We start from the raw sequence: 14082 nt of genomic DNA, 5'->3' as shown, positions 1-14082 counted from the left end.
ATGTTATGTCTGGTCAAGGTAGATGGCATGCAGCCAGCTGCCATACATGTTGATCTGTCGCTGCTCCAACACAGCTGATTCAAATACTTGAATTATTTCCTCAGCTTTTCAGCAAGTTCTGTAGGAGCCTGCTGATGACATATTCAAATCAGGTGTGTTTGACACCCAGAAGTCCAGTCCTCAAGGACTGGAATAACCTCCCCCTACTTTTAATTAATACTCTGGAATCACTCCGTTAAATTGAACTTTGGTTAGATAAACACTTGGGTCCATGAAACATTTATTCTTTAAGTAGAAGTTAAAAAGTGCATTTATCACCTTAAGTATTTTAAATAGCAATGTGATAATAACAATAACTTTTTAACTTTTAACAACTTTAGATGCATACACTGCTTGAAACTCAAATTTCAGTGAAGTTAAGCTTAAATGAAAAAGTTATTTAGGTTATCAGATCAGTTTAAAGACTGATCTGAGGATATTGAGAGTTTTCTGGATTAATATGGTTGTGAATATAGCTCACATTGCTGTATCTGTCTCGATACTTTATATTTATAAAATAAACTTGATTTTACAGTCGAAAATAAATACAAAAATAAATGAAAAATAATGGATTCATACTTTATCTAATCCAAGTCAGACATTGTGTTTTTTATTTATTTAAAATGTGTGTTCATGTGTGCGGCTGAGTTATTTTGTCTCTACAGGTGTAAATAAAACACTTTTTAAATCAGAAACCACTCCTGGCTGTGATTCCTTCACTTTGCTCCATGTGTTTAGTGCGCATGCCCAGTCAGTGGGGGTCTGCTCCATCCGGGAACTCCAGAATTACCATTGACAGCCGAAGCGCAACTTTTCCCCAGGCAAAGTGAAATCAAGGCGCGGACTCGGACAAAATATAGTCCCCGTTTTTTAACTCGAAATTACAGAAAGAAACGGCGAACCGGTACCGCTTTGGAGCCGTTCAAGTTCGACAGTGTCCCGGAGAGCAACCGTGCTGGACTCGGGCCCGTTCCGTGGGGTTTGGAGCACTTTTGGAGACGGGCGGAAAGTGGGTGATGAGTCCCAGCCTGTGTAAAAAGAAGCGAGAACTTGCTCTGCAGCCTGGAGTAGTTCTTCTTTCAATTGTTATTGTCGCTTTAAAAAAAATCTTTAATTCACTCAAACTTGGTCTCGGTCGCGTCCAAAGTGGAAGAAAAGTGTTTTCCTGGTGGGAACATGGAACTACAGGGCCTGCAAGAGGCGCTGAAAGTGGAGCTCCAGTGTCATCAGGTAAGTGAAACATGGTGTTGTTTCTGTCCCTATTTATCGCTGTTTGGGAGAGTGAGAGCAGCAGGGAGAGATCAAACACTCCGAGGGTTGAAGGAAAACTATGCGACATGTCGCTGGGAACGGGAACGTCTGCCTCTGCCAGGGCGAACCATTATAGCGACTTTTCAGCACTACTTTATCCGCCGGTGAAGGCTGTTTTCTGGGAGAATTTGGAGTGTTGATGCGGGGGTGCTGGCTGACTGTGGCGATCTGGACGCGACCTGAATATTTATGAGCTGCTACAAACTGAGCCCGCTTTGTTCCTCCCCTGTTTTAAACTTCACACACTTTTATAAATCATCGCCTCTTTGTTTTTTGTTTTTGTTTGTTTTTTTGTTGATTTTTTTTTTCTCCAGCTCCCGAATTGCTTTCAAACTGGGATGAAGCTGGACCCACAGGTTAGCGGGTTGTTTGTGGGCTTCCAGCCGGCATGGCTGGCTGGTCGGGGAGTGAGGGAGAAACTTTATCAGCATAAATCTGCTCCGGTTAACATCATCAACTCTCTCCCAGAAATAACCCGGCCTGCCTTTTTTTATTAGCCTCGCATCGACTTCAGTGTTGGGAAGTTTCCCTGAGCAGCAGCTCGGAAGGAGGACTGCAGCTCTGAAGTGTCCGTAGCTACGTACTGGATGGAAAAGTGGCCATCTTTTCTTCTCAAACTTGTGCAATGTTAAAAGATTTTAGCGTCCATTTTGAGTGGGTCGAACGGTGCTGAAGTTAGTGTGCGGATGGGGCCACCTCATTAAAGGGCTGTTCCGCAGTTTTTTTTTTCTTTTAGCAGCTAGCTTTGATCAGCTCTGGTTCTAAAATAATTGGACCCAAGTCCTGCAAGAAAAACCCATGTACCTTACTAAATTATTTCATCCTAAAGAGACATTATCCAAACAAATAAACCTCTTATTTTGTTATGTAAAAGTTAAAATGCAGGTTCTTCTTCTTCTTCAAAAAAGTAATTTTAACGATTGACTACTTGTCAAACATTTGTTTTGAACAGTTTATGGTGAAACTTTTGTTCTTTTAAAATGTTTAGGTTTTAATTGGTGTAAAATGAAAAGTGCATTACTTTGACTAATCAGACTGTATTAATTTGTCTCAAAAGACATTCTGTAAAGCAGTTTCTGATTTATGCAAAGTTTGTTGCATTTTTAAAAGTAAAATGAGGCAAAAGGAAAAAAAGCCAAAACAAAATTCTTTTAATCATTGCACAAAGAACATTTGATCTACACTGGTCAAACTTTACGTAATTTAATATTAAATACAAACTCTTATTGCATTGTTTATTATTTATTAAGCCTTTTATGAATCATAATATGTATTCAGCCTGTTAGTTGGACTCTCACGACAATACATTCTTACAGCTAATCCTGCACAATATATGGCAACTGTATCATTATCGCAGTATCGATCTGTGCGATATTCACATTACAAATGACTCTTTGGAGTGCAATAATTGTTGACTAATGTATTAAGTGTTATGAACTCTCATTTTTCATGCCAACGGGAACATTTTGCTGGTTGGACAGAGTCTCACAACAGCTGCAGCTCATAACAGACACAAATGATGTTGCCCAAAGTGCTAAAGGTCACACAGTGTAGGAAGCACAGATGAGAATGTGAGTAAAAGAAAAATAAATGGGCATATATTGCAACTAATATTGCTATTGCAATATTTACCAATTCTGTCCCTACTGTAATGTTTTTAAAATCGCAGTGCCCTACATGTTAAAGGTCACAGGGAGATTGGAAGGTTTCATCATTCATTGCATACATTTTTGACAATCAGTCTTAATCTACATAGCCTCGATACTAAGTTATGTTTTATTTTCACAGGAAACAAAGGTTTCAGAACCATCAAACGGAATAGTTTCATCGGGGCTGAAAAAGTTAAAACTCAAAGTATTGTACTTTTTCAAGTTGAATCCAGTCTAAAGTGGATAAACTGACACAAACGCTTTAGAAGCTGATGTTTTTTGGACACTTACAAATAAGATAAAGGATACGTTCTAAATTGTTCTTTCCTTTTAGTTCTAAATAAATCAGAGCTGACTTATCATAGTACCGGAAAGTGATATAGATTTCAAGATGGGCCATTTAAAGCAGCAAAAACGGGTTAAAATGGACCTTATTTGAGCATTTACAAATACAATAAAGTTTTCCTTAATAAGAAAACATAATTTATAAGAATTCAGCCTACACATGACTAGTTTACAACAAATTTCAAGACTGACATCTAAAGGGGCGGCAATTACAAAACATTAAACATTTTTAAATCAAATATCGTATTAATCCTGTCTGTATGCATGTGTAATCACTGTAAAATAATCCAGTTCAGCTTTCTATTTCAAGTTAGGTCTTATGAAATCTAGCCCAGATTGAGTTTAAACAGCGGAATGCTCCTTTTTTACTGAAGCAGCTCGAATCGGAAGCTCTAAATCAGACACCAGCTTCAGCTCCGTGCGGGTCGACATGTTTCAGGAGAGTAGCTGGGAAAGGAGCAGCCGGACCCAGACTTTTCTGCTCGGTAGCAAAAACGAACCCAGCCCGGATTAGTTTTGTTTTTAACCCTTTAAACGCCGTTAATCACCTCGGTTTGGTTACTTTACGCTTCTGTCTGCTGGCATTATTTCTTTAGGATCACGTGACTCACAGCGATCTGTTTGATTGGCTCTCAATCACGCTTTCACTTTTCTTTTTTTTTCTTTTTTCTTTTTTTTTTCTTTTCTTCTTATTTTCCTGCTCCATCACCTTCATGACTTCCACACGGTAACTTTGAGGGCGGCTCGGCACGCTGAGTGCAGCCGGGGGAGGAAGGCCGAGGCTGGGCGGATGCTGGGCTGGAGGCTTCAGCACCATGGCCAGCTCCTTCTGATGCTGCTGCACCGCCACAACTTCCACTTCCACAAGCCTGTTTATTTTATCAGTGGTCACATTTTTCAATTTTTATTTATTTATTTATTAAACTTATACTGAAAATTTACCTTTCTTTAATGCAGAACAATGAGGCATAGTAGGTGGAATTTTTTTATCCTTGTTTGTGTTTTTTTTTTTTTTTTTCTTCTTCTCAGTTTTGTAGTGGAAGCTTCCATTTTGAGAGAGAAATGGGGGTGGTTTCTTGCCCCCCTCGCTCTACGGCACGGAGAGTTAAAAAAAAAACTCTGCAGAGTTTAATACAGGAGGAGGGGGAGGGGATGGGCCCCATTCATGCCTAACATTACCATTTTGATTGCTTTGATGCTGTTTTTGGTTTGGAAGAAGGGGGGAGGGGAGACAGAAAGCCCAGTCAGCACTCGCCGACTGGCTGCACGGCCACATTTCTTACCGCTACACACTGATCTGTTACTTCTCTCTCCCCCTCCACCCCCCCCCCCCCCCCACCCCCTCTGCAAATTCATGATTGCTGCTTTTGCCCGTGTGGATGAATCTGACATGATCCCAGCAGACAATTTAGGAGTTCCTAGCTGCTCCATAAAAAATCTTTTCTTTGCCCCAGTCACAAATCTGAAATGATATGCAGGTTTTGCCCATCATTTGTTACAAATACTATGACTGTGATTGATTTTTAAACATCGTTTTAATCTGTTATGGTGCTTTAGTTGAGCCGTGTCAGTCTGCAGAACGATTACTGTCTGACAGCTTCTTCCCATCCTATTTGCCGTGTCCCCACCCTGGAAAAGATAAAAACTATTGCACTTGAACACACCAGAGATGACCTCTACCTGCCAGTTCTGACATTCTCCTCTTTAAAATGACACAGCATCAGAAGCTGTTGTATTTTTCAGGAAGGTAAAATCAAGTACCAGCAGTACTATTACTATTAATGAAGCCAGTTGGTTATTAGTTGAGTCTTTAATATATTTTCAGCCAGACTGCACCCACTGCATTCACATCATCTTATAGTTTCTTGTAAAAGGGGTTAAACCCCTGAAACCTAAACACATTTTGTTGCTTTGCAATGGCTAACTTCAGTGTGACTCATTGGTATTTGATGCTAGAGAGTTCCACAAAGTGCTGCATAAAGGGACAATGAGTCATTTTTTTCTGGATTCTCTTTAAATATGTTAAAGCGTGGAAAGCATTTATATTCAACCTGCCTTTACTCTAAAGCCTGTCACCTTATTATTAAATAGAGTCCCACTTGATGTAATTAGGAACGTTTTCACACAAGAGTAGTTTGAGGTACCCGGTTAGATTCACTGCTGGGGTAATACAGATGCAGAGGAGAATTTTAACATCTTCAGATCACATATCAGACATATAACCAAAACAATTTCCCTTATGTGGATAATTTCCACTCTTAGATTGCTGCACTGATGTTTTAGATTAAAAATCTAAGCAAACCACAACAGGGTTACCTTGTAAGCGAACTGAAACACACATTTCCAAGGGGACCAGGTGAACGGTGCCAACCTGGAGTGGACTAAAGAAATAACGTGTTGATTTAAAGTGGAGCTTGCAGGTCTACAGTGAAAGCATCCTGAATCTTAGTATCAATACAATTGTTCTGTCAAGGCCTCGAATGTTTGTAAAAGAAAATTAAGCTTTTTCAGCATCCAACAGCTTCTCTTCCTGGATTTCCCTCTAGGTGTGCTTATTGCTGCTCTTCCACAAAGGCCAGATTTCTAAAGTACACGACTGATGATTGTTGACAGATTCTTCCACCTGAGCTGTGGATCTCTACAGCTTATCCCCAGTAACCATGGGCCTCCTGATGGTTTCTCTGATTAATGTTTCTCTTGCCCGGCCTGTTTGTTTAAGTGGATTTCCAAGTCTGCAGTTGGATCATGCTCTTTGAACATCTCAGAACTCTGTTCAAACAGTCATCTGAAATATACAAAGCTTGGGATACTGTTTTATTGGATACTATTTGCCTTTGGGAGACACCAAATCAGTAGTTAAGGGTTCTGGGTTTCATTTTGGTGCATCGGAGGCTGATTATAAATGCACGCAATTCTTTTTAGATCATGATTTGTTTAAAAAAAACGTCAAAACCATGCATGATTTTCGTCTTCACCGCTAAGCAGTACATTGTGTTGGTCTATCAAATAAAATCCAAATGGCATGCATTATAGTTTGTGGTTGTAATGTGACACAATGTGAAAATGGGCCTGAAAGATTTTACAAAGCACTGTGACTGTTATGAATTCATGAAAACATTGATCTGGTTCCAACAGAGCCAACTGTGATGTTCCTTTCATTGTGTCTCCTTTTAGTCCATCTGCTTTAGGCCTTGACGTTACGATTTGGCCATCACTATCTTTGTTTGTGTCTGTCTTTGAATCCACCGACGCACGCCCGTCTCCATTAAAATATGTGGCCTTGCCTCAGATGACGGGTTTTTTGGGGTTTTCATTCTGTTTGGAGCAAATAAGCTCTGTGAAAATAATCTTAATCTTATAGTAAATATTTGATTCTAAGGTGTGAAAAGAATGTTACAGTCCTGATGGGGAAAGTTAAGCAGAAATCTTGAGGAACTGACCTTGCTGTCTTCAGACGTCCAGCTGTTTGGCCCGTTGTCGTGCGTGCTTCTAACCACAGGCGTGCAGCTGTATTCTGGTGTTGGAGAGGGCGCTCCATGCGCCAATAAATGTCTGTTTTTGCATGTTGATACAAGAACAAGCTGCTCCAGGTGAAATTAGGCCACTTTTATGAGTACAACTAACAAAAATAAACCCTTGTTTTCTTTGGCTTGTAGACGGTAATCTGTTCCACTCTGTTTTCAAGTCGAGCTGCATTGATTTTTCTGCTAAAAAAGTTAAGAGTTCCTCCTGCTTCCTCTGTTGTTCGGAGTCCTGGAGCTCTGCGCAAAATCACAGGCTTTGTAGTCGGATCTTTGGTTACAGCTGAGCTTTTTGCAGCCTCTTGTTTATGCAAACTTCAATTTGTAAACATGAGGATTAAAGAGCACGAGCACGTTTAAAGAACCCTCTGATTTCTGCTGTAGAACGGCATTTCTCTATTGCTTTTCCAGTCAAGCTCAGGTTGTAAAAAATATTTTATCAGGCATATTAAACCCAAAATATGTAGAGATTCTGATATGTTTATTTAACTACCAATATTACCCAATCATCACAATTTCCATTTAAATATTTGGTGCTTTTATTGTTTGTATAAGTGAATATGAATACAGCACACAGGAACTAGCTGCTCTTCTGCAGCATATCTTGCAGATAATCATATTTAGAAAAATAATAATCACATAGTAAACCTCATAATGAGACTACTTTTAAAGTTTACAGTAAAACATAACCACAGCAAGAAAATCATAACATTATATAACGATATAAAGTGATGGCACAATGTGACAAGCCTGTCGTTACCGGTTCATTATTGATGAGCAGAGACGACGCCATGGGTTCTTATGAGAGATAGTTGTACCAAAAAAGCCTCAATAAAGTCGGAGTATACCGTTTTTTTTTTGTTGTTTTTTTTTTACTAAATTAAATGAGACCAGAAACACATTATTATTTTTACATTAATTTATCAATGTTTGTTTTTTTTGATCGGCACAGATGGCATCATTAACTGAATCAGGCGCTTCTCTGTTTATTTTTGAAGTTGGAAGATTCTGACACAAGGAAGGAACATTTAGAACAGCTTTTCCCACGTTTCCGGATCCTCTATTTTTATTCTTTTGGGATTTTAATCTCGCATCGACAATGAAGCACAAAGAACCGTCCTTTAAGCCAGCTGGCCTCGTTGTTGCTGCTCTGTAGAACTCCAGAGTTTTGTTCTCATCAGACGCATGTTGGTTTGGGGTTTTGTGCAAACAAAGCAGAGCATTGACAGTTGTTTTACCTATTTTCTGAGTTTGGACCCTAATATCTCAGAAGAAGGCGCTTTCTGTACCAGCAGACTGTTTACCCACAGCTGGCTTTCCCTTTAGGCTTTGCCATGTCTTAAAAATGAAAATCTTTGAGTTTATTATGTACATTTTATTATTTAAGTGTGCAACATTCTTAGTTGTAAGCATTAACGCGCAGGGTAAAGTCAGTAAAAATATGTCCATGGAGTGTGGATTGGTAGATGGATCAGCGAAACCCCGTCCAAGAACGATATTCTGTATGTGGTCAGACGCCTACGTTTTCAGTTTAAGGACTGCAGGTGAAGTTGTTATGTGCTCTTTCACCATTTTGTTTGTCAATGATAAAATACACTTTTAATTATTTTTCTTCATTTCAGAAAATGATAAAACTCCTTGGTCTGTTTTCAAGATTCAGCCCTGGTTCGCTAAACCTGCACTGCAAAAAGGGAACTAAAAATTAGTACAATTTTCTTAATATATGTATATTTTTCCTTGATTTGAGCAGCTAAATAAGACTATTTGCCAATGGAATGAGAATTTCTACCCCTAAAATAAGATAATTAGATATCCTGCACTTGAAATAAGATGATGTAAAAATCGTATTCCATTGGCAAATAGTCTGATTTACCAGCTCAAATTAATGAAAAATACACTAATTTCAAGAGGATTTTACCTACTTTTGGTTCCCTTTTTGCAGTGTGTAGCCTCTGTGAGGGAATGTTGATGTGCAGAGACTGGAGGAAAAACCTGGAGGTCATTTCATGCTCACTGTGTAAGGCCTGGAGATGGAAGTTAAATCCTGATTGTTTAGTTTTCTGTCCTCGCGGTGTGTTTATGGACGGACAGACCCGGCTAGATGGAGATGCAGGAGAAGGAAACCGGGATCATTTAGGAGGGATGACACGGTTTCACTCTCTTCATGATGAAATTTGGCCTCGAACAATCAATTCCTCCTCATTCGGCTTCATTTGCTCTCTGTTGCGTCATGGCAGCAGTTCTCACCGGCCTGTCAGAGGAAGACAAGAGCTTCTAGACTTCTCAGCTCCAGTTCCCCCCCCTCCCCCCCGATGTCTTCAGGGTGAATCGGAGGATTTATCTCTTGGCAGAGTGCTCAGTTCAGGTCGACGTACGGTTTTCGGTTGTGGAGCAGCTGAAAGCCGTCTGCAGGCAGCATCTGTAAACGCGGGTCCGTAAACGTCGTTGGGGCCCGTTTTGAAGTTGCACGGCGACGCTTCGGAGCAGATTCATGTGTTAAATGGAGGGAAAGCGGAGAGCGAGGATGATGTGGAGGCGGGCTGCGTCTCCTCTTTAATTTAAAGTAAATGTTTTAATGAGAGCTGTTGTGTCTCTGGACGGTTGGCTAAGCAGGACTGCAGCGTGTTCACAGGCCATCACTAATGCCGTCGTCTGCTTCTGTAGCTGAAATCCCCTGATCTCTGTTGGTGAAAGTGAATATTTCTGGTCATAGATGTTAAATAATTCAGCTCGTCCTAACATAAAGCGTCCTGGAACCGGCTGAGCCGATTGGCCGGCTGTGCGAGCTGCTGCATCACTGTTTGATAGTTTGTCTCCGTTTCTCCAGCTGCTTCGCCGGCGCTGTGTGTCACATCATGGTAAACAGGAGAAATTGGGTTACTCCCAAGCAGCGAGCTTCGTGGAGAGGGATCCTGACCTTATTTAGGAAGCGTTTTAATGATACATGATGCTGCTTCCTGCTCCGGTCCGCGGCAGAGGCCTCTCACTTTGGAGCTCGGCTGTAGCATCAATCTTTGTATTCTCACTCAGAGATGTTTGACACATGTAACCTCTCACTTTTAAAAGGCAAAACCCAGTTAAATCAGAGCAACGTTCCCAGTTAATCATATGAAAAATAAGGCTTGAGGTGTGTGCTGTGTGAAAATAAGCTGCTGCACCACGTGAAGCTCCCATTTAACCCAGTTTCTCCGCATATTATCCACCTCTTGTTTCCCATAACGCTGTTTACGCTGCAGTAATTGGATTAGAGCGATTTTATTCAGGCGTGCGAAGCATTTGTAGAGACAAAAGGGGAATACTTTTTTTTTTTTAAAGTTTGTAAAAGAAGACCTGTTGGATGAGGTTGGTGTTTATGGAGAATCTGTTGCAGTACGGCTCTTGACAAACCAGGAAGTGTTATTTTAGTTGGGTTCTTATGTGGGTCGCCGCTGGACTCCTCTAGGGCTTCTCTGTGTCTCTGTGGGGGTAATTAGTTGTGTTTCAACTGCAGGAATCAGGGCCAAACCCGATTACTAGAAAACAACAGCCCTGGTGGAGGGGGGATCATAGATGGTTCCTGAAGTATGAATGCAGTATTATGGTGGAGGGGTGACGATTAATTTGAGGCAGTATGTTTAAATTGTCAACAAATTTAAACTCCTCTGTAGTTTATATCTTCTGGTAACCTTGTATGGTGAAACAGGACTAATCTGTAACTCTTTTTGCAAATGCTGTGTGGACGTGTGGACGTCTTCTCGCAAAGCTTGGAACGATTTTGCTCAGTTTTTAAACCATAACTGCTGTAAAACAGTCGTCGATGCCGTGTCGGCTGTAGTTCACGTGAGTGGCCTACTTTTGGACTCTTAGCTGAGCCACACACCTGTTTAATGGACAGGGTAAAATGAGACGTTTTGGGAGGATTAAGATCTGAGGATTCTGGGACTGAAGGTCAGGAGAGGGTGGCTAGTTTTGCCACACATCCTTTAAAATAAGAGAATGATCCCGTCTTAGTTAGCCTGAACGCAGCACTGTCTAGTTCACAAACTGTATAAAAATGCTAGTGGGTTGTTTTGCTGTGGGTTAAGGTCATTGGCTAAAATCTCAAGGATTTAGCCAATCAGAGGTAAAGGACGTCTGGTCCTGTTGGCAGATATTTAATTATTGGAGCCTAATAATCACTTTACAATGGGAAGGAATTTTAGAAGTAGAATGATAATTTTCTTGCAGTTTATTCATCAAAATATTATGTGTTAAATAGATTTCAGGAGCACTCATGTTCAGCCACCTCCAGCGGTGCATAAATTGGCACTTTATGATAAAAGCAACACTAGGCGCAGGCCTGCCAGGCCTGATATGTCTTTCTGCTTGAAATGTGACAACCTCAGGGCGAGAGACGGCTCTTCTCAGTCTGAGACCATGATTCTGAGCTGGAAAAAGCCCCCCCCCCAGATCTGAGGTCAGTGGAGGAGTTTAAGTCAAGTTGCTGACAGAGATGGATGGCTCTTCGACAGCAGCGAGGGTTGTAGCTCTCTTCTGTTATGGTGGAGAAACAGCGGAAAGGTTCTGAGTGGATCGTCCCCAAAAGAGATGCAGGCGTCTAAAATGGCCGTCCCCACTAGGGTGACCTTGGTCTGCCCTAGAGATGGGGTTAGGAGCTCTGTCATGTGGTGGGAGCTTGGAGAAGAGCTGTTGCTTCTCCACAGCCTCCCTCTGGAGCTTTTCCAGGCATCTCCCACTGTGATGACAGACCCTTACAGTGGGTCTGCTGTGCGTCTCTTCTGGTCCGGGAATGTCTGGGTGTCTCTCTCTTGGACCTGTTATTTTAAGGCTGACCACAGAGACGCTGAAGACAAATGGTTACAGAGTTTTTGCCCATTCATGCTGGGCTTCATCCTCCTCGGAGCTTCTTGTTCCTCTTCAGCTCAGGTCAAATCTTGTCTCTCGGCTGGACTGAAGTAACAAACTCGTCCGTCAGAATGAAGATCTTGGCTCTGCTGCCGCGCCCTAAACCTCCCAATGTTCACTTTAACCAACCAGATGAAGAAGGTGTTCACGTTAGTTCACTGACTTGCTGTTTTTTAAAGTTGCCTTTTTTAAAGTTTGGATGAGTTTGAGGCCTTGAGCTTCATCTTGAAATGTTTCAGAACATATTTGTTTATGTTTAAGCTTGTTTTTAGTTCCTCAGAGCTGCTGTGTTTCATCTCTTGTTGTCTTCCAGCTTTAAGTCATCACAGATGAATCTAAAGGACGCCCACATATCAGCAGCAGCTCTGTCTCAGAGGAGTAAATATCTGCCCTCCTTTTCTTCTTCCTGATCTTGACTCTGATGCGACTCCACTCCTACTCTCCTCTCCTGTATTTTATTTCTTTCCCTCAGTCCTGTTTTAATCAGCTCTTGGAGAGAGAGAGGTTTAATTAAGAGCAACATGGCAGGAAACCCTGCAATGACTCTTCCTCTGGGAGGATCCCTCCTCTTCCTCCTCTGTAACACGCTTCAGAGGTGAAAGCTTCTCTGCAAACTGACCTGCAGCAGTCAGAGTTTACCTGAATTAGCTTCAGAACGACAATGAGGGTTTCTGCCATCTTATTTGCTCAAAATTTTTCAAATCCTCCTAAAGTAAGACATGATTGTCGGCAATAAAACTGGGTGGGGGAAAAATAAAGCCTCTCAGGGGTAATTGTTTTTTTTTTTTATCATTAAAATTATGTCAGGAATCAAACAAAAAAAAATCAAATGTGAGTTTATTACCTAAAATGAAAAATACCACAGAACAAGAAATGCTAAAGTTTTACAAAACCAGAAAAAAATAAACCTAAGGGCCCAGAAATGAACTGCAACATTTTTAGTCGATTAACCAAACATACTAGAAAATGACCTACATTATGGGCGTATATTACTATTTATTTATATACAGACAAAATGAAAGGTCAAACTTGATTAAAATTCAAATCTACAGCCTAACAGTGAAACTAGCGCCGCAGTAACCAAAAATATGTGCTGAATCGAAAGGAAATCCTGGAGGGTTTAACCAGAGAGGGATGTTAAAGAAATCATTCATAAAAAAAAAAAAAAAAAAACAGGATAAAATGTAAACAAAAAGATGAATGTCACTGGATGACACCAAAACACAAAAATAAACTATTCTTTAAAACAAATAGTAGGGTCCGAATAACAATATTTGGTAATAAATGACAATAAAATATAACGTAACTTTTAACCAATATTCTATTCATAATAAGAAAAAGGCATCATAAAATTTTTTGATGTATTTTATATATAGAAAGAATACATTTGAAGGTGAAACTGCAGTGCTGCATTTAAAATTGTACCAAAATGTAAAAAAATAAAATAAAAAATTCTCAGCTGTTCATTTCATTAGAGTAGCAATAAATAAATATCAATATATATATATATAAAAAAGTATAAATGAAGTTAATGTGTTTAGTTTAAAGATAAAATTGCTCTTCCTAATGCAGCTGGTGCCTGAAGTAACTCAGTAAATAATCAGTAGTTTTTTTTTTGTTATTTTTGAGAGTAGTATTGTTGTATGTATGGCTTTGACTACACACCACTGTAGTCAAAGCCCAAATAAAAATAAAATGTTCATCATAATTGGGATAAATACACCAAAATGTTGTGATTAAAAGTTCACATTTGTGGGGCGTCATCTTGTAAAGCCTGTAAGATGACGACTGAAAGTAGAAGATGCGTAAAAACCTGAATCCGTGAATGACCCCGCAGCATCAGAACCGCCCCTCTGTCGTCTATCTGGGTCGGGCTTGAAAACGTCTTGAATCCGGAGAGCAAAGTGCTGATGTAGCTGAGCAGGCAGGCAGCAGGGAGGCTGGGATGAATTAACCCGGTTTGACTGGCACGCTGCTGCTCCACTGTCATGTTTCTGCACACGCCAACAGCACGGATGTCATGAGTGGGCAGAAACTGCTGCACGTCTCCCACATTCACCACCTCCCCGTGTTAAACTTTTTTTTTTCTCGTTTTCGATTTTTCACCACTTGGGAGCAGATGATAGTTTGGGCCGGAGCGGCCGGCTGTCTCTTCAGGTCAGGACGGCTCGGCAGACTGCAGCTGGTGAACTTCAGCTTTATCGGTGGAGAGTCTGAGTCTGTGCAAACAGCAGCAGAAACTCTGAAAATTTCATCACCTCTCCTCGTCCTCAGCAGCAGCAGCAGCAGCAGCAGCAGCCCTCTTTATTTGTTGTGCTCGGTGGCGTTCCCCG

The 14082-nt window shown here is 40.8% G+C and overlaps 1 protein-coding gene across 1 annotated transcript in view; it reads left to right on the top strand.

Moving 5' to 3' along the window:
- The first annotated feature begins 861 nt into the window (after positions 1–861).
- The window catches only part of phf21b (PHD finger protein 21B), a 90756-nt gene continuing 77535 nt past the window's right edge, over positions 862–14082 (top strand). The window contains exon 1 of the mRNA XM_012850553.3: positions 862–1269. Within this exon, the coding sequence (XP_012706007.1) occupies positions 1216–1269 (54 nt within the window). The 5' untranslated portion in view covers positions 862–1215. The remainder of the gene's footprint in view (positions 1270–14082) is intronic.

The sequence above is a fragment of the Fundulus heteroclitus genome, chromosome 17 (genome assembly GCF_011125445.2).
Source record: "Fundulus heteroclitus isolate FHET01 chromosome 17, MU-UCD_Fhet_4.1, whole genome shotgun sequence".
NCBI classification, from domain to species: Eukaryota; Metazoa; Chordata; class Actinopteri; order Cyprinodontiformes; family Fundulidae; genus Fundulus; species Fundulus heteroclitus.
This window is presented reverse-complemented; position numbering and strand designations above follow the sequence as displayed.